Here is a 26,534-nt window from a genome sequence, read left to right on the forward strand (position 1 = left end):
TCTCTCCAAAGTATCAATATCCTTCTGGAGATATGGCCTCCAGTACTGAGCACAATACTCCAAATGAGGTCTCACTAGTGCTCTGTAGAGCGGCATGAGCACCTCCCTCTTTCTACTGGTAATGCCTCTCCCTATACACCCAAGCATTCTGCTAGCATTTCCTGCTGCTCTATGACATTGTCTGTCTACCTTTAAGTCTTCTGAAATAATGACCCCTAAATCCCTTTCCTCAGATATTGAGGTTAGGACTGTATCACTGATTTTATATTCTGCTTTTGGGTTTTTACGCCCCAGGTGCATTACTATTTAGTTGCCAACCAAGCAGGTGAAATGTGTAGTGTGTTGTCTTTTTGCTTGACTCAGAATGACTACTGACTGCCTAAAACGCTGGATAGTGCACCAAAGATGATGTAAAATCCACCTCCAGACTGCAAGGCATTAATCATGATACATTTCCAAAAAACACTGGGCTGTCTAAGAAACACTCCTGAGATAGAGACTACCTGACAGCAGCCCTCAAAGGGACGCTGCTTATTATCCAAATGAAATTAGCATCGCAGACCTAATCCTTTAGGAAAGAAAAGACTCCTGAAACAAAATGTTCTCCTTTTTGCTGAATACCTAAGTAGTTGGCATGGTAACCATATAGTGAGAATCTATGACACAGAATCATTTGTGCTGGGGATAAGAATCACTGTCAAATGTGTGTCAAGTGATGGGAGCAACACGTACAGACATAGAAAGGGGGATTCAAGGGGGCACTTAAAGGGAACAAACCTTTCGTCAGATATGTAAGGCTACTTTTACACTTGCGTTCAGATAATACAACCGTCTGCATCCGTTCAGAACGGATCCGTTTGTATTATCTGCAACATAGCCAACACGGATCCGTCTTGAACACCATTGAAAGTCAATGGAGGACAGATCCGTTTTCTATTGTGCCAGATTGTGTCAAATAAAGTTTTGGCTCAGTTTTGTCAGACGGACACCAAAACGCTGCAGGCAGTGTTTTGGTGTCCGCCTCCAGAGCGGAATGGAGACTGAACTGATGCACACTGAGCGGATCCTTTACTATTCAGAATGCGTTAGATTGCAAACTGATCCGTTTTGGACCGCTTGTGAGAGCCTTGAACGGATCACACAAACGGAAAGCCAAAACGCCAGTATGAAAGTGGCCTAATGTAGCTGTCCCTAGTTAAGAACACTTCATAACTTACAGTCTTTTCAGTGCCTTTTGTATTCCTTACATTTACTTGGACCCAGTTATGATTACTGGATGCTGTGCTTATGAAAGAAATCAAGTTATGCTAATACAGAACAAGCCAAGAAAGATTTTAGTAGATAGATAGATAGATAGACAGTCGTTTTATGTGGTCCTCAGAAAGCAAGGCCCAGGTACAACTGCTAAACTTCACTTTGCACCCCCTGTATATATGGCTACCAGGATTGGACTGGCCTATTGGAGCACCAGAGGATCCTTTGGTGGGCCCAAGCACTAACACCATAATGGACCCCTAATAGAACAATATCCCTAAGGTCTAGCAGAAGATAGTTTGGAGCTTACCTTGGAACCAGTAACCAGCAGATTTCTTATAAAACCTTACTGATAAGTCTTGCATGTGCAACAATAAAAATTACCTAAAAGTGGGCATGATTTACTGTATTCACACCAGATGAGCCCACAAAATGATATCCTCAGGTGGGCCCAAGGAACCAGTCTGACGTGGCATGCTACCAATCCTTTAATGTTTGGTCCACCACCCTTCACAATATCTGGAGTGCTGACTCTTCTTTGTGAATTGACATTATGGAACCTATTACTACGGTCTTCGAAGGGATTGTACCTGACTTCAATTTGATAGTGCTGCTGATTTTTTTCTTTGATAGATAGATAGACACAGATATAGAAAAATATTAGTTTAAATAGATAAATATTAGCTAGATAGATCACCTTTGATAGAAACCATTCCCAGTACACAGTAGCAAACAATGACATTTACTTTCAGTTGCTGCTGAGCTATAAGGTTCTGTTTACTAAGGGAGGGTCTGAAAACAGCCCATAAATAGAGACCTTTTGCCTTAAGGAAACATTGTACCAGCTGGGAATATATTCAGAGCTAAGAATTATGTTACTGACGGGCTGTGAGTGAAGCACAATCCTGCTTGTAGGGTTCGGCCACACGGTCAGGTTTCCTGATACAGATTTGGAAACCAAATTCAGGAGTAGATCATAAAAGGAGAGAAGGTATACAGGCAAGATACGACTTCTCCTCTTTAAGAATTCCCTCCTGGTTTTGGCTTCCAAAACTGCATCAAGAAACCAGATTGTGTGCTCGTACCCCAAGAGTTTCACACCCAGTTACAATATTGGTGCATTTTGTATTGCATTTTAGTAAAAGTGAAGCTGAAACAACCTCAGGCCACTTTCACACGTCAGTATTTGATCAGCGATTTCCATCAGTGATTGTGAGCCAAAGCCAGGAGTGGAGGCTACACAGAGATAAGGTGTAATGGAAAGATCTGCACCTGTTCCGTGTTTAGACCCACGCCTGGTTCTGGTTCACAATCACCGACTGACTGTGTAAAAGCGACCTAATTCAGTGGGAAGTCAGAGGAGCAGCACTTTGCTCATTTTGGGATTATCTTATATTGTGCCTGCTGGTTGACAAAATCGCTTGGTTCATAGAAGCAGACTACAGCTCAAAGGGCTACACTGACCCTTATCCTAAATCATCATCCATTATCATTTCTCCAACACAACCACCTCTTTGCACATGGTTGGGTTTTAGGCTTCTTCATCTGTGTTGGATGCCCCATTAGGTGTCTTCTTTGGAGATTCTGTCAATGGTGTGCTATTTTGTTCGGTAATACTCTGGGAGACCCCATTATAGTCAGTGACGTGTGTTGGGGGCGCAGTTGGTCTCAGTTATGTGCCTGTACTTCTATCATAGGAGCAGAACAATGGAAATCATTAACAGAGATGAGCATAGCCAACTTAAAGAAGCACTCCCACAGAAACTTTTATACTCTGACCTGTTAGGAAGGTACATGATGTAATCTGTCGGATAGGTCTTTTTTTACCAGTGACTGTATTTGTGAGTTATCCACTTCCTTCTAATCCTTAGCTGTGTCATGTGACCAACACTCTAACTTTGAAAATAACAGGAAGCCACTTTATCTTTGTATTCCTAGGGGAGCCTAATGTCAGTCTCATAGGAATGAAAAGAGAAGTAATTGACCTCCTGTCCTGTGTCAGTTGGAGATCAGAGTGCTGATCACATGACACAGCTGAGAATCAGAAGGGAGGTTATAACTCACAAATACAGTCACTGATGAGAAGATTACCTTCACTACAGTTTACATCATGTACCTTTCTAACAGGTCAGAGAATACATTTTTTTGTGGGAGTACTTCTTTAACCTTGTCATCATGAACAACACCCACTGTAGCTAGGTGGAAAGCAATACTAACGTAACTTTGTGGAATGCATGAATAAAAAGTCGGTGGGGGGAAAAGTCATAATTTAGAACTGAAGGACTGTTAAAGTGGGTTGATATAGGGTAGGGGATAAGTGTCTGATCAGCATGGTACTGGAACAGGGGCATGCATGTCTGCCATCCATTCCTCTATGGGCGCTTTTACTCGGCAGTCCCATAGAGTTTAGTAGAGCAGCGTACATGCATTTGTGTCTGCAACTCCCTTAATAGATGGGAACATGGACCCCTGTTCTAGTGATTGGGACAACCCCTTTAAGATGGCCATACACATGAGCTGTGGGGAGGAATAAGCCACTGCCAGACACCTCTGGTAGCGGTCTACCCCTGCAGGACAGTAAGGAGTTTGGTTGAGTTTGGCAAATGTGTACGTGCTTTACATTTCTGCCATATGTATACATGTCGAACTTGACAATCTCTTTTTTTCCACCCACTAACTAAGTAACTATAAAAGTAAGGTGGGGCACTTTACATTAATGTCACACAATGAGAAAGGTCTACGGGCTTCCAGTATAGTTACTGTTATCGTCTATAAAAATGACTCGCTAGTATTAGTTAGGTATCTACTACTATTAATAAAGGAACATATCTTAGAATAACGCACGTTATATTAGTAACTTTCTGGCAATAAAAGTGACTGTTGGAGGATTCTCTGACCTCTCGAAAGGGTTTATGGGTGGCAGCGTAATACAGTACCAGCAAAGTTTATGAGATTAGACAGATCTCATGTACGCTTACATTTTTTCGTTCCATGTGGTAATTGAGCTGCCGGGACCATTTTAAAACCCACAGCACATCAATTCTTTGTGCAGATTTCACCCTTTGCAAGTGTGAGCTCTGATGTAAAACCGCACCAAAAACTGCAAGTAAGGCTACTTTCACACTGGCGTTTCTCGGTCCGCTTGTGAGATCTGTTTCAGGGCTCTCATAAGCGGACCAAAACGGATCAGTTCAGCCCCAATGCATTTTGAATGGATAAGGATCCGTTCAGAATGCATCAATTTGGCTGCGTTTGGTCTCCATTGCGTTTTTTAAACAGTCACTAAAACGCAGCTTGCAACGTTTTGGTGACCATCTGATTATGCGGAGCAATTGAAAACGGATCCGTCCCCCATTGACTTTCAACGTTATTAAACGTTATTAACGGATACAAGCATTTGCTTTATCGGTGCGGATCAGTCTGTGCAGATACAAGACGGATCAGCACCAAACGCGGGTGTGAAAGTAGCCTAACACGTGGTATTTGGTGCGGAACCGCACAGAAATCCACATGGAAATCTTTGCGGATTTTCTGTTTGTGAACCTTTGCAGGTAGCCTGTGAAATGCAGATTTGTTCCATACATTTATGCGACTGTCTGATTCACCTGCTGCAGAAAAACCCATATAGAATAGATCCTGCTGTCTGTGAATATACCTTCATGTTACACTGGCAGTGGTGATATTGTGGATCCACTTTGTATGGAGATGATGATAAATGTATTGATCATTGGCCGTAGTTCTCGTATGATGACCTGTGCGATTTGGCCTCCGAACACCCATCTCTATGAAGCAGAAACAATACAGGCCTCGGGTGGTTTTTAGAACAATTTGTCATTGAGAGTCAGATGGAAGAGCTTATTGATCCATTCCTGCCAGGAAATCAGTTATCAGTCTTGGTGACATTTGCTGGGGCTGAAGCTTTTGTGTTGCCTCATGGCGGTAAATGGAGCTGTAAGTGACCGAGCAGTGTAATTGTGTGGACTGATATTATTGCTCTTGTTTTGCCTTCATTATGGTCAGAGGCTTATTATGTCCGTGGTCACCAAGTGAGTAGGAACTGTATACATTTTTGAGATGGGGCTGACAAATCCAAAGAGAAAAAGATCAATATCTATTGTGCTTAGGACGCTGTATTATTGTTGCCTCTTGTATAGCCACATTTACTTTAATGTCACCTGTATGGCTTACAAGGAACTTTCCAATAGCCATTCCTTACAGCAGTATAAAGACAATACCTGGCCGGCCTGTGTAATATATAACAGATATTGCATATAAAGACAATACCTGGCCGGCCTGTGTAGTATATAACAGATATTACATGTAAAGACAATACCTGGCCGGCCTGTGTAGTATATAACAGATATTACATATAAAGACAATACCTGGCCGGCCTGTGTAGTATATAACAGATATTACATATAAAGACAATACCTGGCCGGCCTGTGTAATATATAACAGATATTACATATAAAGACAATACCTGGCCGGCCTGTGTAGTATATAACAGATATTACATATAAAGACAATACCTGGCCGGCCTGTGTAGTATATAACAGATATTACATATAAAGACAATACCTGGCCGGCCTGTGTAATATATAACAGATATTGCATATAAAGACAATACCTGGCCGGCCTGTGTAATATATAACAGATATTGCATATAAAGACAATACCTGGCCGGCCTGTGTAGTATATAACAGATATTACATGGAAAGACAATACCTGACTGGCCTGTGTAGTATATAACAGATATTACATATAAAGACAATACCTGGCCGGCCTGTGTAGTATATAACAGATATTACATATAAAGACAATACCTGGCCGGCCTGTGTAGTATATAACAGATATTACATATAAAGACAATACCTGGCCGGCCTGTGTAATATATAACAGATATTACATATAAAGACAATACCTGGCCGGCCTGTGTAGTATATAACAGATATTACATGGAAAGACAATACCTGACTGGCCTGTGTAGTATATAACAGATATTACATATATAGACAATACCTGGCTGGCCTGTGTAGTATATAACAGATATTACATATAAAGACAATACCTGGCCGGCCTGTGCAGTATATAACAGATATTACATGGAAAGACAATACCTGACTGGCCTGTGTAGTATATAACAGATATTACATGGAAAGACAATACCTGGCCGGCCTGTGTAGTATATAACAGATATTACATATAAAGACAATACCTGGCTGGCCTGTGTAGTATATAACAGATATTACATAGAAAGACAATACCTGGCCGGCCTGTGTAGTATATAACAGATATTACATGGAAAGACAATACCTGGCCGGCCTGTGTAGTATATAACAGATATTACATGGAAAGACAATACCTGACTGGCCTGTGTAGTATACTGTATAAGGCCTCTTGCACATGACCATATGGCTTTTTCAGTATTTTGCGGTCCGCAAAAAACGGATCCGCAAAAAATACGGATGACGTCCGTGTGCATTCCGTACAGCCGGCCCCTGATAGAACAGTACTATCCTTGTCAGTTATGCGGACAATAATAGAACATGTTCAATCTTTGAACGGAAATGGAAGGCATACGGAGTACCTTCAGTTTTTTTGCGGATCCATTGAAATGAATGGTCCCGTATACGGTCCGTATACAAAACGGAAAAAAAAAATGTTTGTGTGCAAGAGGCCTAACAGATATTACATGGATAGACAATACCTGGCCGGCCTGTGTAGTATATAACAGATATTACATGGAAAGACAATACCTGGCCGGCCTGTGTAGTATATAACAGATATTACATGGAAAGACAATACCTGGCCGGCCTGTGTAGTATATAACACATATTACATGGAAAGACAATACCTGGCCGGCCTGTGTAGTATATAACAGATATTACATGGAAAGACAATACCTGGCCGGCCTGTGTAGTATATAACAGATATTACATGAATAGACAATACCTGGCCGGCCTGTGTAGTATATAACAGATATTACATGGAAAGACAATACCTGGCCGGCCTGTGTAGTATATAACACATATTACATGGAAAGACAATACCTGGCCGGCCTGTGTAGTATATAACAGATATTACAGGGAAAGACAATACCTGGCCGGCCTGTGTAGTATATAACAGATATTACAGGGAAAGACAATACCTGGCCGGCCTGTGTAGTATATAACAGATATTACATAGAAAGACAATACCTGGCCGGCCTGTGTAGTATATAACAGATATTACATGAAAAGACAATACCTGGCCGGCCTGTGTAGTATATAACAGATATTACATAGAAAGACAATACCTGGCCGGCCTGTGTAGTATATAACAGATATTATATGAAAAGACAATACCTGGCCGGCCTGTGTAGTATATAACAGATATTACATGGAAAGACAATACCTGGCCTACCTGTGTAGTATACAACAGATATTACATGGAAAAACAATACTGTAACAGATTGTACATGTTAAGACCTCATGCACACGACCGTTGTTGTGGTCCGCATCAAGTGCGGACCCATTCACTTCAATGGGGCAGCAAAAGATGCGGACAGCACTCCTTGTGCTGTCCGCATCCGTTGCTCCGTTCCGTGGCTCCGCAAAAAAAATATAGCATGTCCTATTCTTGTCTGTTTTGCGGACAAGAATAGGTATTTCTACAATGGCCCGCCCGTTCCGTTTAGCAAATTGCGGAACGCACACGCGCAGCTTCCATTTTTTGCGGACCGCAAAGAACGGAACGGTCGTGTGCATGAGGCCTAATTGTCATATGTGGTTCATACCTCACAATTCGCGATACTGCTTTTGATCCACCCAGGCACATCCCTGATCCACCCACTCACACATCTAAGTGGCCCTAGCTGCACCCATGATTTAGAAACCATATAAGCATTGGTAAAAACTAATGCCTGCTTGGGGAGGATGTGACAAACAGTGATCACTTGTTAGCACGGCTTTAATGGGATCAATTGCTGAAGCCACAATTGTGATTATATAATAAGCTCAACTGCTGGGAGTATCCACGGCAAAACATATCAGTCCAGTTTACTATGCTTTTACAATACATAGATGATACTGCAACATATGTCCTACAACTGCTTGTGGGATCAACTGTTTTTCTTATTCCTGGCTTCTGTTCTATCTACAGGAGAGGACTACCGTCAAGTTCTACGTTCACGCTAGAAGACAGTGCGTACCAAACATCTGAGCAGAGCACAATAGAAATGGACAATGACAATGATGCCTTTGATGTCTACTTAGTAAGTCACTTTACACCGCCTATGTATGCACTTTAGAAGACTGCAATATCTGATTCTATATTTTCTATATTTCATAAGGCATGCCCCCTTGTTTGTGCTTTCCACACGAGGTCTTGTGCATGAAATCGCTGCTGATGGATGGTCATATGACCAGGCAAATCACCTCCATGTAAAGTCTCGTCTGATCAGATACACTGCACCTGCCATCTGCACTTGCACTGCTGGGAGTTTAGAGAAGATGCAGTGTATTTGAATGGAGAAGACATCACATGGAAGATATTTGCCTGGTCACATGACCCTCCATCAGCGGCCAGCTTATGGACAGGACCTTTATGTGGACGGCACAGAAGATTTGCCTAACTAGGGGTCATAGCAGACGGCACAGAATATCATCAAAGGCTATATTAGTAAGTGTCAGATAGTCAAGTGTAGCCATAAAGTGGCCAACCCCTATAATTTTCCTTAGGGTGGTACTGCAGCTGATCACCAAGGAGGGTCGCAGCAGAGATCCTGTAACAAGCCTATGCTCAGTGGGCTGCTCTAACCGAAAGGAATTGTGGAAAAAGCAGACAATCCAGCTTAAAGAGTTAGTGAACTAAATAGTTCCCACAATTATGATATTGCAACATCTCTACCGGTTCTCTGGACCCCAAAGAAAAACATTAATTAGGACCTGTCACATCCTCATAGTTTTGGAAGTCATGCGCCATCAAGTATGCAGCCAGTTGCAGTTCTATGAGGACACGAAAGGTCCTCTTTAATGATGTGGCCACATACATGAGGTGTCTTCACTTGGATTCTCATATTATTAAACAACTTCAAAAAATGTTTCTTGCTCTGGAAGCTCAGACTGCATGTAAGACACTACAGGAGAAATGTGGACAGCTATCACTGGTGACAACAGCGGATCTGCAAGAGTTCCAAGTTCCACCCGCCAGAAATTTCCAAAATGTTTTACAAATCAATGCTTAGGAAAAGCACACCCATACCTTAGTTTATGTGCTAGAAAACTGCATTCACAGCAGAATCTTAATATATACCTAGCAGCTGAAATTACTGCATTTAGATATGGGAGAGATTAGGTTAATGGGGAAGTCCGTATCGGGACAATGAAATTCCATACAGTCATTCCATATTCTTACTGGCATGTAAGTCACCCATATTCTTTAAGGCTGGGACTACATGGTGACAGCAAGTCTCAGCAAAGTTACACAACCCAAAAACCTTTGTGTGTCTTGTCTGCAGCTTGTTGTCACACAAGTATTTTAGAACTGTGATACGGCTGTGAAAACACAGCCAAATTGCAGGAAACTTTCAGGCAAGTCTCATTGTGGTCCATGGTGACAAAGTTTAGGGCACCCTGTGACCTTGCCAACAGTGATGGATTTTTTGCGACTGTTGCTCTGTAATCATGGCGTGTCAATCATTAGATGTGATTTCGCAATGCAACATTGCGATCTTAATTTCATGTGACACGTGATGTCAAGTAGCCCCAGCTTCAAAGGAACCTATCACCATGAAAACGCAATGTTTGCTACAGACAGCATGTTACATATCAGGAGGAGCTGGGCAGAATGGTATATAGTTTTGTGTTTTATTCATTTACATTTCTACTCCTTCTGGGCTTTGCAGTCAAGGAGGTGGTCCTATCAGTGATTGACAGCTATCTCTGTGTACACAGTCATACAGGGAAGGCTGTGAATAGGACCACCTCCTTGACTTCAAAACCCAGGATGAACAGGTATTTAAATGGATGAAATACAAGTTACCATATTTTTCGCCCTTATAAGACGCACCAACCCATAAGACGCACCTAGGTTTTAGAGGAGGACAATAAGAAAAAACTATTGTTTATTAGACCTCAGATCAGACCAGTGTTCACACCACCAATGTTAATCAGACCGCAGCTCACAGCCCCAATCAGACGGCAAATGTCAATAAGACCCTCAATAAGATCCTCAAACAGCCGACAGCAGAGGACCAGGAAGCGGTGAGTACAGAGCCCAGGGAGCACTGCATTTACCGCTTCCTGGTCATCCAGTCCTAATGAGTGCTTCCACTCATTAGTATTTGCCCCATAAGACGCAGTGACATTTTCCCCCACTTTGGGGGGAAAAATGTGTCTTATGAGGCGAAAAATACGGTATACTGTATCTTTTCCCATAAAACTATATATCAATCTGCTCAGCTCCTCCTGCTCTATAACATGCTGCCTGCAGCTCAAATGCCATGATCAACGTGACAGGTTCCCTTTAAATTGTGTGGCTGTGACAAGTGAAATATATCCCTTCAGTATTCAGTACAGCACTGCATTATCGTGGATCCCTTCCCGAATGATGGAACGCCAGTTTGTTGAGGCAGTTAATCCAAAAAGCTAACAGGACTCTGATTAGTGACCTATATAACAAAACAGAGCCTTGATAAAGTGCTGTGCACACCAACAGCTTTCATCCTGACCTAGCTTTTTTTACATTCAAACATGCTGTGCTAGGTGGACTATTGAAGCAGCCTTGCTCTGGCCGCCGCTTATCTTTTCAGTTGTGCGCTCTTCCTGTATGTTCGCTTAGTCAGTAATGTCCATACTGTGCTACAGTTGGAGCTGAGAGATAATACAGTGAGATGTCACAGCAAACGTTAACCGCAGCCCTGCTGTTAATCTGCTCTGGCTCCATGTCTACGTGTGTTCCAGGATATGCTGGGTGTTGGCAGTCATGTTCCTTCCTTATTTTCACTAGCATGAAGTCAAGTTTGAATAACAAATAAAGGCCAGAAAAAAAGCATTAGTCAAATACTGTACGCTCCCGTGTCACGTGAAAATGACTTCATACTCCAGCGGTCTGCTCCAAGATAACCATGTAGCTCCTGGAAGGCATAGCCTTTACTTCAGATTTTATTCCTTTTTTTTTTTGTGATAATATTTTTGTAATACAAGCAAATGGAAGTGTGTAGGTGGGTGGGTTATTACAAAAATATTATTAAAGCTGTAGGCCCCACAATATTGTACTCCCCCTCATATCTAGCATGGCCTGCTGTTCTGTCCTTCAGTGCTGAAAAAGGTTGTCTGGCCTAGGAGCCGACCAACCCAAATCTGTCTGCAGTCCTGCCACGTTCCTGGCTACCTCAAGTTCTCCACCAGACCACAAGTGGCCTCAGCGGTCAGTACGTCACAAGCAGTCTCTAACTTGCTGCTCTAGTGCGTGTGACCTCTGAGACCACAGAAGCCACGTGTAGTCCAACAAGGAATGGAACTACAGTGTGGAAACAGTGGGAATACAACCCCTTTGAAGGGGTTTTCTGATTATAATGATTTTTAATCAAGTTCCCACAGCATGGCCCCGTGAAACAGAAGATTCATACTTACCTGCTCCACACCACTGTGGTCCTCCGCTGTCTCCATCTTTCAGTCCCGGCACTGTTTGCATCCGGTGACGCATGAGCACGGTCACATGCAAGACTCCAGCCAATGACTGGCTTCAGTGGTGATGTGGCGTCAAGCAGCATTTTTACCGCTGAAGCCAGTCATTGGCTGGAGTGTTGCATGGGAGCACGACCATAGCCAGCCAGATGTAAACAGTGCAGGGACCGCAGAATGGAGACAATGGAGGCGCACCAGCACAGCAGTGTGCATCTGGTAAGTATCTTCTGTTTCAGCAGACAGGCTGTGGACACTTGTTTAAAAATATTATAACCAGAAAGCCCCTTTAAGGCTGCTGTGACACTATATTGATTTTTTGGGCTTGTAAAAAAAATCCATTATATTCATGCATTTTTTCCAGAGTTTTGGTATGCCGTTGTTTTAAGTCACCTGTTTAGTCAAACTTTTTTTTCCGAAAGAGAAGTCTATAGGAAATGGTGAAAACACCACAGCCAGAATATGTCGCTATTTTGCTAAGAAACTGTCTTCATACCCCAGTGCAATAGAAAACATGGGAAATTTATCATCTCCCTAAGGCCTCTTGCACACAAACGTTTTTTTTCCCGTGTAAGTTCCGTTTTTGGCGTTCCGTATACGGTCCGTATACGGATCCATTCATTTCAATGGGTCCGCAAAAAAAATTGAATCCATTCCATTTCCGTTTTTCCGTTCAAAGATAGAACATGTCCAATTATTGTCCGCATAACGGAAAAGGATAGTGCTGTTATATCAGGGGCCAGCTGTTCCGTCCTGCAAAAAACAGAATACACATGGACGTCATCCATATTTTTTGCGGACCGCAAAATAATGAAAAAGCCATACAGTCGTGTGTAAGAGGCCTAAGCCTGTTTTTTGGCATTCAAATGCCCCAGCACATTTATCATCATTTAGCTAGGAATTGCCGTAGATTTCAGACTGCGCCTTGTCATAAATGTAATGTCTCCTCTCAGCGGTGGTGATCATGGGACAGACAATGTGATAAACATTCATTGCACGCCCTGTTATGCAGGAATCCTCCTATAGTAGAATTTCGTCTAGGGGAGAATATGCTGTACCATAAAGCGACCCCAGATGTGATGTACTGGGAAGTAAGCTGACAAGCAGACCCATGACGTATCTCTACTATGTAATATGTCTGAGCTGTAGGCATTAGTTTACATTGTATTTTTCTATAGTAAAAAACATTATGGCTTGTCATCTCTAGTAATGCATTGGCGCCATCTATTGGTAACATTGTCCATTACTGGTGGGATTTGTAAGCAGTGCTTGACTTATCTGCAGCTCTGCTGAAAAGCATAAGCATCAGTTATTTTTGGACATTTTGAAGAATGCTATGATATACATAGAGAACAGAGAAGGCCTATATCTTGAAAAAAAACTTTAACCAAACTTGTAAAACATGGTTCAAGTTCCTTTCCATTTGGTGTCTCCGGCAGTGAATAGGGCGGTCTCAGTCCCACTTTCAGGTGATACACGTGCCCCTCTGACAACAGGCATTCCAACTACATCTTGGTGATCATCAAGCACCAGAAATAAATGATGTTTATCCGCTGTGAATTGGCTTCTTACCATACTGTGAACACTACAAATGAGTACCTACACACAAGCCCTCTGCCAGAGAGAACATGAATGCCATAGAAATAAATCTAATCTGCTGTCGAATTATCATTTAATATAAAATACTTACAACATAAAACTCAGTTAATGAATGGCATCTGCTTTGCCATCACAGCTACCAGGCTTTTGACATGGCGTTAACGATCACACTATCATTGGTGACAATATACTACAATAGTCTCTGAATTAAAGTAGCCATAGACATTAAATGGAAGTAGGTTGATCATTGAACAAACAGTCATCTAGTGAGCAATCCTTTCACACGACAGGACCGTACACGTTTTTTGTCCATATTGGCTGCCCATACATGTTCAATGAAACCAAGTGATGGACAAGAAACCTTTTTGGGAATGCAGCCCTCCCCCCAAAGGTACACAGCCCCTTTAACAACAGGGACCCTCAGTGATTAGTTAGAATCTGCTGAGGAACCCAGCAGAAAGTGTGCAGCTGCCCTGCAGTGCCCCCACAGGTGAAGTGAGGCATTGCACAGGCTGACTGTGAACTCGCAGCATCATAGTGATTTATGATTCTGTGAATTTCCATCTCACCAAGGGTTTACTGAACTTTACTCTCATTGTGCCCTGACTACAGTTCAGTAGACCCGTGGTGAGATGGAAATTCACAGCATCCTAAATTATTATTTTGCTCACTTATATAGGGCTGACATATTGTGCAGCGCATAAGTCCCTATGATGCTGCACGTTCACTTCAGTGGAGCAATGTTCAGTGCAGAAAATACAGCTCACACACAAAGCCCGTGTAAAACTGTCCTTTGGCTAGTTTCACGTGAATATAATATGGATCCATTTCTCAGCCAGTGTTATGGCTGAACATCCTGGCCTAACACCGGGTCTAATGACCCAAACTGAGTTAGTTCAGGTCATTTGACAGGTGGACATTCAGAAGTAATATGTATTAGGCCTCATGCACACGACAGTATTTTTTCACGGTCTGCAAAACGGGGTTCCGTTGTTCCGTGATCCGTGTCCGTTTTTGTTTCCGTGTGTCTTCCTTGATTTTTGGAGGATCACCAGACATGAAGGAAATAGAAAAAAAATCTAAGTCAAGTTTGCCTTGCAAATGATAGGAAAAATAAACGGACACGGATCACGGACGTGGATGACAATCTTGTGTGCCTCCCGTGTTTTTTCACGGACCCATTGACTTGAATGGGTCCGCTAACCGTTGTCCGTGAAAAAAATAGGACAGGTCATATTTTTTTCACGGACTGGAAACACGGATGCGGATGACAAACGGTGCATTTTCCGAATTCTGCGGACCCATTGAAAGTCAATGGGTCTGCAGAAAATCATGGAAAACGGAACAACGGACACGGGACACAACAACGGTCGTGTGCATGAGGCCTTAAGCTCAGGTGAAACTAGCCTAATAGATGAGAGTCCCAGACTCAGATTTCCGTATTTGGTGGACAACTACTCCGCCATAGACAACAACCTGTCTTTGGTGATTTTTGTTATTACATAGGCAATAGATAGAAATAGCTGCATATACATATATTTTAAGAAATTATTTAAAGGGGTTGTGCCATGTTTTTACGTTACCCCCCATTGACAGAATAGGGGACGACTAGCTGCTGGGGGTCTGACCACAGGGCCGCCCACGATCACAAGAACGGGGGTCGCGTTCCCCCCTTCTGATGGAGGGACAGGTCGAGCATGCGCACTGCCGCTCCATTTATTCTCTGTGGGAGCACCAGAGTACAGCGCTGTGAATAGAGAGGAGCATATTTCCCAAAATTTGTTTTGGGTCCATTCCGGCTGTCAGATTAAACTTCTCTCCTAGCAATGTATCTGATCCATTTCAAGCTCTTTAAAGCCAAAACAGCATTAGTAATGTCAAATTGACAGTGACATATATTTTTGTGGGTATAGGGATGGTAGCCCCTGCTGCAGTAATTCTAAAATGGTCCAAAAAGTATTCCTTGTTGGTGAAAGGTGCCTTCTGTATGTGGGACGAATCTCAAAAAACTTGGAGTCATTGGAAATCAAAGTTTTGGGGAAATTCATAATTCATAAATTCCCTCATCTAGTTTGGGGAATAAAGCAGAAATGAGCCATTTCCATATGTAAATGTTTCTGCATTTGCTCTGGGGCAATGAAGGAAGAAATCCCAATTGCACTCCTCTCCCTGGTTCTGCATGTTCTCGGCACATTGTCACATGCTCTGAGTTTCCCTTGGCAGTCACTGATTAAACACCCACTGATGCTGAACCCCAGCGTCTAGCTGTATGGGTGGGAGTCTTTGAATTGCAACAAACGTGTTTGTGCATCTTAAACGACAGAAGTAGATGTAATGGCTAAAGACAAACTGATTTAGGCTTACAATTAACCAAGTCTGCTGCCTCGCAGTAATACATGTTGTGTGGCTGTATGGAAATAGTTGTACTACGCTGTTTTGATTTTTTTTTTTTACATTCTATAGCAATTAGTTGAGTAGCAAGAAGAAAGAGTGAAAAAGAACCACTGCTGGCCACCAGGTGGCAGTATTTCCAGATAATCCATTTAAAGGGAAACTCGGTGGGTTCATTTATTACAGGATCGCACTGGGGTTCCTTGGGCCCACCAGAGGAAATTATTCATCGGGCCCAAACCTCAGCAACAATAATGTCTAATAGGGTTTTATTCAAAGAAATAGACCCTACTGGTAACTGTCTACTTTCTGGAAAGGGGGCAAGGGTGTGGGTGGGTTTGGGATATCTTCCCCAGAAGGGGGATAAATGACCCTCATAATTGCTTCATTCTTTGCTCACACATTCATGTGCAGCAAGTATATGGCATAAAATGCTTCCGACATATATGCCTAATTTGTCTGTGGTCAATATTGCTCCCAACATATACCAGGAGATTTTTGGCATACGTTTGGACAATATATATTTTTTTAGACTGAATTGTACTGTAGTGTAAAAGACACTTAATATTCTCCTATTTGTTAAAAAGATAACAATCGTAGTTATCCCTCTTGATAGGTCCACTCCCAGCTATATGTCTTCTTGTACCAACTGTTCTCTCTCTGCTTGTGTGCTAGTTTTGGTGCTGTTCTGATGTTCTCGTTAGCTCTATATTAGCCTCCTGACTCTCCCCTGACGGGAGATGTCAAGGGGTTAAGGATCGGGCTGTTGGACTTGAACATGGCCAATCCTTTTGTTCTGGGGATTCTTATGTCAGAGGAGTCTAGCAGAAACTTTTTCCCTTCACCCCATTCAGGACCCATGCATTGTCGTTAGCCATAGCTGTCAGCCAAAATTTATTCACTGCACAGGTATACTTGTAGAGTCAGACTTATGGTAAATGCTGTAACTAACCTTCACCTGGTTAAAATGCCATGTTAGCTTTTTTATTTGATACTACTGTTACAGCCAATTGTGTTCATGTATACGTTATGGCAATAAGGTAAAGATGGACGGATAGACAGACAGATATATATATATATATATATATATATATATTAGATAGACAGACAGTAAATGTTTTGAGAGTCTGCGTCACATTATGTAATTTGAGGTTTTTGTAGAATACAAAGGTCCCTTGTTCTGATAAGAGGCATGATGTATGCCTCAGTTTACTTGAAATTTGATAAAGGAGCTCTACCTGTTTGAGTAGGTTGGCAACCATCATGGCAAAGCTATATAGCACCCTAGTTAAACCGTGTCTGTGGAAGAAAGTTTAAAGGAGTTGGCTAGTTTATATTGATAGCTGCCTATGTGCTGATAACAGTACATGCATGCAGCTAGTAGTAAACATTAAACTATCAGTACTGATGTCCGATAGTTTAATATGAATAATGGAATAGTAGTTCCATCCTCCAGCGGCCTCCATTCATTTACACTGGGACAGACAGGGTAAAGAGTACATGTGCAGTCCGACCTTGTGTAAATGAATGGAGGTCACTGATGGACAGAACCTCCATCGGCCATTTTCAGTGACTGACAGCTATCTTTTAATACACACTTACACAGAGAATGCTATCAATCACTTATAACACTTCCCCTGTATACAGGTATCAGTGACTGACAGCTAACTATGTATACACACTTACACAGAGAATGCTATCAATCACTAACAACACCGCTCTGTGTACAGCTATCAGTGACTAACAACAATCTGTGTATATTCACTTACACAGAGAATGCTATCATTCACTGATAACACCACCCCGTGTATAACTATCAGTGACTGACAGCTATCTATGTATACACACTTACACAGAGAATGCTATCAATCACTGATAACACCTCCCCCGTGTATAACTATCCGTGTCTGACAGCTATCTATGTATACACACTTACACAGAGAATGCTATCAATCACTGATAACACCTCCCCCTTGTATAACTATCAGTGACTGACAGCTATCTATGTATACACACTTACACAGAGAATACTATCAAGCACTGAAAACACCTCCCCTGTGTACAACTATCAGTGACTGACTGCTATCTATGTATACACACTTACACAGAGAATGCTATCAATCATTGATAACACCTCCCCCATGTACAACTATCAGTGACTGACAGCTATCTATGTATACACACTTACACAGAGAATGCTATCACTGATAACACCTCCCCCATGTACAGCTATCAGTGACTGACAGCTATCTATGTATACATACTTACACAGAGAATGCTATTAATCACTGATAACACCTCCCCTGTGTACAGCTATCAGTGACTGACAGCTATCTATGTATACACACTTACACAGAGAATGCTATCAATCACTGATAACACATCCCCTGTGTACAACTATCAGTGACTGACAGCTATCTATGTATACACACTTACACAGAGAATGCTTTCAATCACTGAAAACACCTCCCCCGTGCACAACTGAAGTTAGGCTAGTTTCACACTAGCGGCAAGGGCCTCCAGCAGGCTGTTCCGGCGGGTGAACAGCCTGTTGGATCCGTGCTGCTGCTAGTGCACGCGTGCCCCTAGACTACCGCTCTGGCCCCATTGACTATAATATGGGCGGGGTGGAGTTCCGGCGGCAGCATGGCTCCAGCCACCTCTCGGCATGCGCTGACGTGCTGCCGCTGGAACTCCGCCCCAGCCCCCATTATAGTCAATGGGGTCGGAGCGGTAGTCCAGGGGCACGCGTGCACTAGTGGCAGCACGGATCCGACAGGCTGTTCACCCGCCGGAACAGCCTGCCGGAGTCCCTTGCCGCTAGTGTAAAACTAGCCTTAGAATGAGCAGAGCTATAAGGATACTTTCACATGCGGTAGATTTTATTGCAGAACATTTTACTTTATTTTTCCAATTAAACTATATATCAATCTGCTCAGCTCCTAACGTCCTATAACATGCTTCCTGTAGATTACCATGTATTTTGTTTTGACAGTTTCTCATTGAGTGTGGTTTCACACAGTTTCAAGAGAAATACCTCCATTTTTTATGCAGTTTTTTGACCCAAAGCAGAGGTAGATGCAGCAGGAAGGAGAGATTTTCCATTCCTTTTGAAACCACTTCTGGCTTTACATCAAACAACTGTATGAAAATCTGCCACAAACTTTAGCTTTTTCCCCCCAAAAATATAGTATGTGTGAAACCACCCTAAATAATGACAACATCTACAAGTCCACCGCTTATGAAACGCATATTAACAAAAATACAAAAGTATGGTCATTTTTTATTAGTAATTTAGTGAAAGTAATGAACACAATTACTTGAGAAAGTTGTGGTAACTCCAATGACTGTGCATTTAGGGGCTAGATGTTCTACATAGAGAGTGACTGATATAAGACATCATCACACCCCCCTCTCTTCCATATTTTTACTGAACTGGTATGGCCGCCTATCTTAATGACTGGATATGCTAACTTTGTAAATTCAATCACCTAACCTATGAAATGCTCAATGTCTTCTCCTTTCTTATTTACAGTAAAAAGACGTGCAGGATTCTTCTTGTGAGAGACAGCTTGCTGTAAAACACAGTTTTCTAAGTGGGTTTTATGTGAAGAGGAGATTCACTGACATTTCTGTGGACACGAGAGCGCAGTTACGTCATCTGCCTTGATCTGACATACTTTGCTGGTGGAAACGGGAGAGGACAGTTAGTTGCACTTTGCTTATGGAACTGTGAAGAACTCTTACAAAGCATTAACATTTCTGCTTCCATTGCTGCAAACCACCTTGGACCTTGGAGTGACCACATGGTGTTTCCTTTGCATGTTTTCCGCTGTGAGTGGCATGACACATGACCTGTTGACCTTCTAAAACTCCATACAAAAGATCATAAATGCGAAGTAAATGAAGTCGTTTTTCCTTCTTCCTTCTGAAATCTAGACTGAGATCTGTCTTGTTGGGTTGCAGTATAATTTCATGCAGCTTCTGTGTACTTATACATCCTGACGATCTGCTTCAGTAAAGATGTTTCCAATATGTTTACTATAGACACTGAAGACTATGTGCTCTTTATAACTAAGCCTTATGTTGTGTACATACTGTCTTTGAAATATTGTGATCTAGTTTATTGCTTGTAAATGACAAATTCTATAATTTATTTAGACAAAATTAACTGTATACTATAGTTTTATGGATGAAAAAAATAAATATTTTGTTCTCAGTATTTTGTTCTTCAGAAATCACTGGTGAATATGACTTCTTGTCTTATAAATGATCCTATAGTATTTTGTGTTATCCTATTTAGGTTCATTAAATAGGGTAACAGCCAATGCCGCTATTATGTGTCATCACTAGCGCTGGTGTTGCCGTAATGTAGGCTAATTAAACCCATAGTGGCCCCCATTCATGTATTGTATTTAGTGCACTCTAAGATCCATGGTAGCACTTAGGCATATACAGTACAAACGTGATTGCTGCCTGTCTCAGAGGATTGCTTCCTGCCAGCACCATGCCATTAGGTCATTTTCATCTTTTTTCGTTATTCTAAGTTTTATTATAGCACAAATTTTCTTCTTTATCCAACATGGGACTATGTAAACTTTGTTGAGAAAATGTCATGGATATATTGCCAGATTTCACGCTCTGCATGGCAAAGAATGAAATCCACAGCAGATATCCACAACATAAATTGACATGCTGTGGATTTATAATGTGCACCACATCAGGTTATGTGCAGATATTGTTGCAGAATAGTTCTGCAGCAGTTACATAATTTTTTTTTAATATTCTCATTCACTAAACTGTTAGGCCTCTTTCAGACGGGTGAGATTTCCGCGCGGGTGCGATGTGTAAGGTGAACGCATTGCACCCGCACTGAATCCGGACCTATTAATTTCTATGGGGCTGTGCAGATGAGCGGTGATTTTCTCGCATCACTTGTGCGTTGCGTGAAAATCGCAGCATGCTCTATATTGTGCGTATTCCACACAAACGCAGGCCCCATAGAAGTGAATGGGGCTGCGTGAAAATCGCAAGCATCTGCAAGCAAGTGCGGATGCGGTATTGTGTACTATGCATTCTGTATTCAGAATGCTATTATTTTCCCTTGTAACCATGTTATAAGGGAAAATAATAAAATCTACACAACACCTGACCCAAACCCGAACTTCTGTGAAGAAGTTCGGGTTTGGCTACCAAACATGGCGAGTTTTCTCACGCGCGTGCAAAATGCATTACAATGTTTTGCACTCGCGCTGAAAAATCGCGCATTTTCCCTCAACGCATCCGCATCTTATCCGGCCCTAAAACATGACGCCCGTGTGAAAGAGGCCTTACTGAAAATGCTGCAGGTTTTCCCTTGGCAATTCTGCTGTGGAAAGTCCACAGCATTTATGCTACATGTGGCCATATCCTTAGGATTATTCCAGACCATCATTTTCCATATACTCTGACTTCAAAGTTAGGGTACGGCCACACATTCAAGTTTCCTGATGCAGTTTTGGAAGCCAAAACCAGGAGTGAATTCAAAGTCGGATTTGTCCTTTATACTTTGTCTCCTTTCATGATGTTCTCTGATTTTAGCTTCCAAAACTGCATCCAGAAACGTGAATGTGTTACATCATTTTGTGCATTATCCTTGTGTAATAATACACTGTAAACATGATTACTGTGTACATCATTGTCACGAACCAGCGGGTGTGAACCTCCTCTAAGGGCGTTGTCTAAGTGAACCCCTCATTCTTCGCAGTACCCCTGAAGGTGGGGATAGACTTTCCTGAGGCGAAGACCAGGTCACTACCTCTTGAGGAGGATTGGCACACAAGGCAGATGGCTGTGCAAGGTACCAAAGTTACAGTTGTCAGCAGGCAGAGTCGTAACCAAGAGCGAAGGATGAGGCAGAGGCAAAGTCAAACAAGCAATGGGTCAGAGCAGACAGCTCAGGTACAGGTCGGGAAATCCAGGTCAGCAACAGGAGAGTCGAGGCAAAGCAGGCACAGTTTAAAGGGAACCTGTCATGTGTTTATCACCAAATGAACAAACTAGCCCTTATTATAATTACTAATTTCAATAGTATATTCCTCCCCCTTTCTTTCACATAAATAATGTGAAATATAGTACCTTTGCATTCCTCGTTATTCATTTTCCCGCCAATTATTAAAATGAACGAATGACGTCACAAATCACGCCCCGTTTTTCATCATCTTATTATCTACAGCTCTTTTTTTATTTTTCTTGTGGCTCCGAAGTCTCGTTTCAAATCCCGCGCATGCGCGCAGTAATGCCACTCTCCCGACCTTCTTTCTTATACAACGCGCATGCGCCAGTTATTTTCCTTCCAGAAGCTTCAAGTTGTTGTTTCGTCACGCTTCTACTGGTTTACCGGAAGTCTACGCCAAAATATACCCGACGCATGCGCAGTTTACTTTATGATGTTTGAATGGGTGTCATTACACTAGTCAGACAGTGCGCATGCGCAGGATTTTGAGCGTCTGAACAAGTGAATAGGGAAGTGGCTACAGTGCTGAATAGAAAAAACACTGGACTCAAATCAAAGTTATGCGTCACGCTGGACCCAAATCAGCTCATTAGCATGCGGCGCGTGGCTTCTTTGTGTGTATATTATGAGGCTAACCGGTTGTCACACCACTAAGTGAATAAAACTAAGGTACTTTTTAATAGTTAATAATTGTATAAAATTAGTTATATTATAATCAAATACCCACATAACAGGTTTCCTTTAAACAATGTAGCAGAGTCCAGAAACACAAGCACTGGCTAGGTATAGTTTTTGGCAAAGGTTTTTTTCATCCACATTGATAGATGCAAATGAAGAAATCTGTGCCGTTCATTTTTTTCTTTCAGCCCAGAGGCTGAACGGAAAAAAAAAATCTCATTACCTGTATGCTCAATATAAGGAGAATAGCAGAAACTCCTAATGCTGGCCATACATGTAATGATTGCGGAGACCCTCAAATGCCAGGGCAGTACAAACACCCCACAAATGACCCCATTTTGGAAAGAAGACACCCCAAGGTATTCGCTGAGGGGCATATTGAGTCCATGAAAGATTGAAATTTTTGTCCCAAGTTAGCGGAAAGTGAGACTTTGTGAGAAAAAACTAAAAAAATATCAATTTCCGCTAACTTATGCCCAAAAAAAAAATTGCTATGAACTCGCCAGGCCCCTCATTGAATACCTTGGGGTGTCTTCTTTCCAAAGTGGGGTCACATTTATACTGCGCTGGCTTTTTAGGGGCCCTAAAGCGTGAGAAGAAGTCTGGGATCCAAATGTCTAAAAATGCCCTCCTAAAAGGAATTTGGGCACCTTTGCGCATCTAGGCTGCAAAAAAGTGTCACACATGTGGTATCGCCGTACTCAGGAGAAGTTGGGCAATGTGTTTTGGGGTGTCATTTTACATATACCCATGCTGGGTGAGATAAATATCTTGGTCAAATGCCAACTTTGTATAAAAAAATGGGAAAAGTTGTCTTTTGCCAAGATATTTCTCTCACCCAGCATGGGTATATGTAAAATGACACCCCAAAACATATTCCCCAACTTCTCCTGAGTACGGCGATACCAGATGTGTGACACTTTATTGCAGCCTAGGTGGGCAAAGGGGCACACATTCCAAAGAGCACCTTTCGGATTTCACCGGTCATTTTTTACAGATTTTGATTGCAAACTACTTCTCACGCATATGGGCCCCTAAAATGCCAGGGCAGTATAACTACCCCACAAGTGACCCCATTTTGGAAAGAAGACACCCCAAGGTATTTTGTGATGGGCATAGTGAGTTCATGGAAGTTTTTATTTTTTGTCACAAGTTAGTGGAATATGAGACTTTGTAAGAAAAAATAAAATAAAAAAATAAATCATCATTTTCCGCTAACTTGTGACAAAAAATAAAAAGTTCTATGAACTCACTATGCCCATCAGCGAATACCTTAGGGTGTCTACTTTCCGAAATGGGGTCATTTGTGGGGGTTTTCTACTGTCTGGGCATTGTAGAACCTCAGGAAACATGACAGGTGCTCAGAAAGTCAGAGCTGCTTCAAAAAGCGGAAATTCACATTTTTGTACCATAGTTTGTAAACGCTATAACTTTTACCCAAACCATTTTTTTTTCTTTTGCCCAAACATTTTTTTTTTATCAAAGACATGTATAAATTTAGCGAAAAATGTATATATGGATGTCATTTTTTTTGCAAAAAAATCGTTACATTTCAATTAATAACAAAAAAAGTAAAAATGTCAGCAGCAATGAAATACCACCAAATGAAAGCTCTATTAGTGAGAAGAAAAGGAGGTAAAATTCATTTGGGTGGTAAGTTGCATGACCGAGCAATAAACGGAGAAAGTAGTGTAGTGCAGAAGTGTAAAAAGTGGCCTGGTCATTAAGGGGGTTTCAGCTAGGGGGGTTGAAGTGGTTAATGATCAGGCACACTCTCTCCACTATACTGTACCTGGTCTCGGCTGGGGTGAGTTTGCAGCTCAGGAAAACAACAGGATGTTCCTCCCCATTGATTTCCTGAGAGAGTACAGCTCCGAGGCCTACTTCAGAGGCATCGGTCTGTACCACAAACTCCCTCTTGAAGTCAGGCGTCACCAAAACCGGTGACCCGCATAGGACCGACTTCCACCTGGTCATTCCAGCGGACTATAACAGACTTCCGTCCCTTGAAGAGCCCTAATAACTGAGCCGCTAAAGTGGCAAAATTGGTAACGAACCTCATATAATAGCCCACCATTCCCAGGAACGACTTTACTTGCCTCGTGGTGACAGGTCGGGGCCAATTCCGAATCGCCTCTATTTTATTCACTTTGATAACTCCACGTCCAATGACATACCCCAGGTACCTAGTCTCCTCTAACCCTATTGCGCATTTCTTTGGGTTAGCGGTCAGTCCAGCCCTCCTAAGGGAGTTAACTACAGCCTGCACTTTGGGTAGATGACTTTCCCAGTCGGTACGGTGGATGACAATATGATCCAGGTAAGCCGAAGCGTACTGACAATGTGGACGCAGCACAATGTCCATGAGCCGTTGAAAACACGAGTTTGCGATAAGCCTGGGGAACCACCAACTGTTCAATGGGTTCACCCCGCAGCTGGTTTACCCGATACAACATATCCTGATGAACCACAAAATGGGGGAACACCGACTCTGCCCCAGCTTGTTGTGGTTCACCATCTACTATTAATACATTTTCCTAGTCTCGGGATAGGGTTGGGTCCCGGTGTGGGGCAGTACCAAAATTATCCCCGGAGACATTGAGGTCTGCCAGCTCAGGTCCCGGCGGCAAGTCCTCCTTGTCTCCCACCATTACACTCAGTAGGGTTGTCTCCCCCTCTTCCACCAAAGTGGCGGTCGCCCCTACCACTGGACCTTTGGTCTCGGGTTCCCAGGGTTCTGGCCTCCCCCGGAGTAAGGCCACTCTGCTGTGGTTACCCCTGTCTCATGGGTACCAGTCACTTTCGTAGCAGGCCACAGTGCCAGGAAGTCTCTCCTGATTATAAGTTCGTAGTGTAAGTTTGTGGCAACTGCCACTTCGTGAGTCCACCTGTCAGCCCCCGTAGTTAGAGACACTAGGGCGGTGGGATAGTCTTTTAAGTCCCCATGAATGCACATTACCCAGACTTTCCGGCCAGTATACTCAGAAGACCGTACCAGTGGAGTCCAGCAGGTACATCCCGGGCGGGTTTGGTTGGCACAAGTAACCGGGTCTGGGGTGGACATTTACGGGATTTGACTGCTTCCCTCCCAAAAGAATCCCCCTGTATATTTCAGGTAGACATAGCGTTCCACCAGGTCAACCATCTCAGGGGCATTACCTGGAGAGACCTGGCCGATCCATTGCTGGACAGGGGATGGCAAAGACCTCCAGAACATATCAGCCAATATTCTGTCCAGCATAACCATGGGACTCAGCACATCAGGCTGTAGCCAATTTTGCAAAAGGTGGAGTAAGTCATAATACTGGGGTCTCGTGGGCTCAGCCGGCTTAAACCCCCACTGATGTACCCGCTGGGCCCGGACCTACACATTCACCCCCAGTCTTGCCAGAATATCACCCTTTACTTTGTGGTAGTCAGCCGAGTGATCGTCCGGCAAGTCGAAATACACCCTCTGGGAATCGGATGCCAGAAACGGAGCGACGACATCAGTCCACTGGTCTCAAGGTAGCTTCTCCCTTGTGGCCACTTTCTCGTATATCGCCAGGTAGGTTTCGATGTCATCTGCGGGTATCATCTTAGGAATCGCCGCACGGACTGCCTTCCGGGCATCGTGGATGCTCGGGGTTGCTTCTACTGTCTGCAACTTCATCACGTGTTGTAGCAGCAACTGGTTGGTCTCTTGCTACTGTTTGTTAGCCTCCCATTGATGCAGGTTTGTCTCTCGCTGCTGCCGATTAGCCTCCATGAGGGCCTTCACAACAACCTTCATTTTGTCATGGGACATGGGTTGTAATACGGCTGGTTTGATGTTTGACATACAACCGTGCCCAAAAATGCAAACCAAAAAGCAGAGTGAACGCCAGCCTCACTGCTCTTGCCCGCATCCTCCACCAATTGTGGGGATTCGCTCTGGTAGACAGGACAAGCTGACACAGTATAGAGGCAAAGAC

At 42.8% G+C, this 26,534-nt stretch overlaps 1 protein-coding gene across 1 annotated transcript in view; it reads left to right on the forward strand.

Annotated features, from left to right (window-relative positions):
• Positions 1-20,130, forward strand: part of PIP5K1B (phosphatidylinositol-4-phosphate 5-kinase type 1 beta) — a 164,520-nt gene extending 144,390 nt beyond the window's left edge. The window contains exons 14-15 of the mRNA XM_044272706.1: positions 8,395-8,506; positions 19,444-20,130. Of these exons, the coding sequence (XP_044128641.1) occupies positions 8,395-8,506; positions 19,444-19,446 (115 nt within the window). The 3' untranslated portion in view covers positions 19,447-20,130. The remainder of the gene's footprint in view (positions 1-8,394; positions 8,507-19,443) is intronic.
• The last annotated feature ends 6,404 nt before the right edge of the window (positions 20,131-26,534 follow it).

Source organism: Bufo gargarizans, chromosome 1, assembly GCF_014858855.1.
Source record: "Bufo gargarizans isolate SCDJY-AF-19 chromosome 1, ASM1485885v1, whole genome shotgun sequence".
NCBI lineage: Eukaryota > Metazoa > Chordata > Amphibia > Anura > Bufonidae > Bufo > Bufo gargarizans.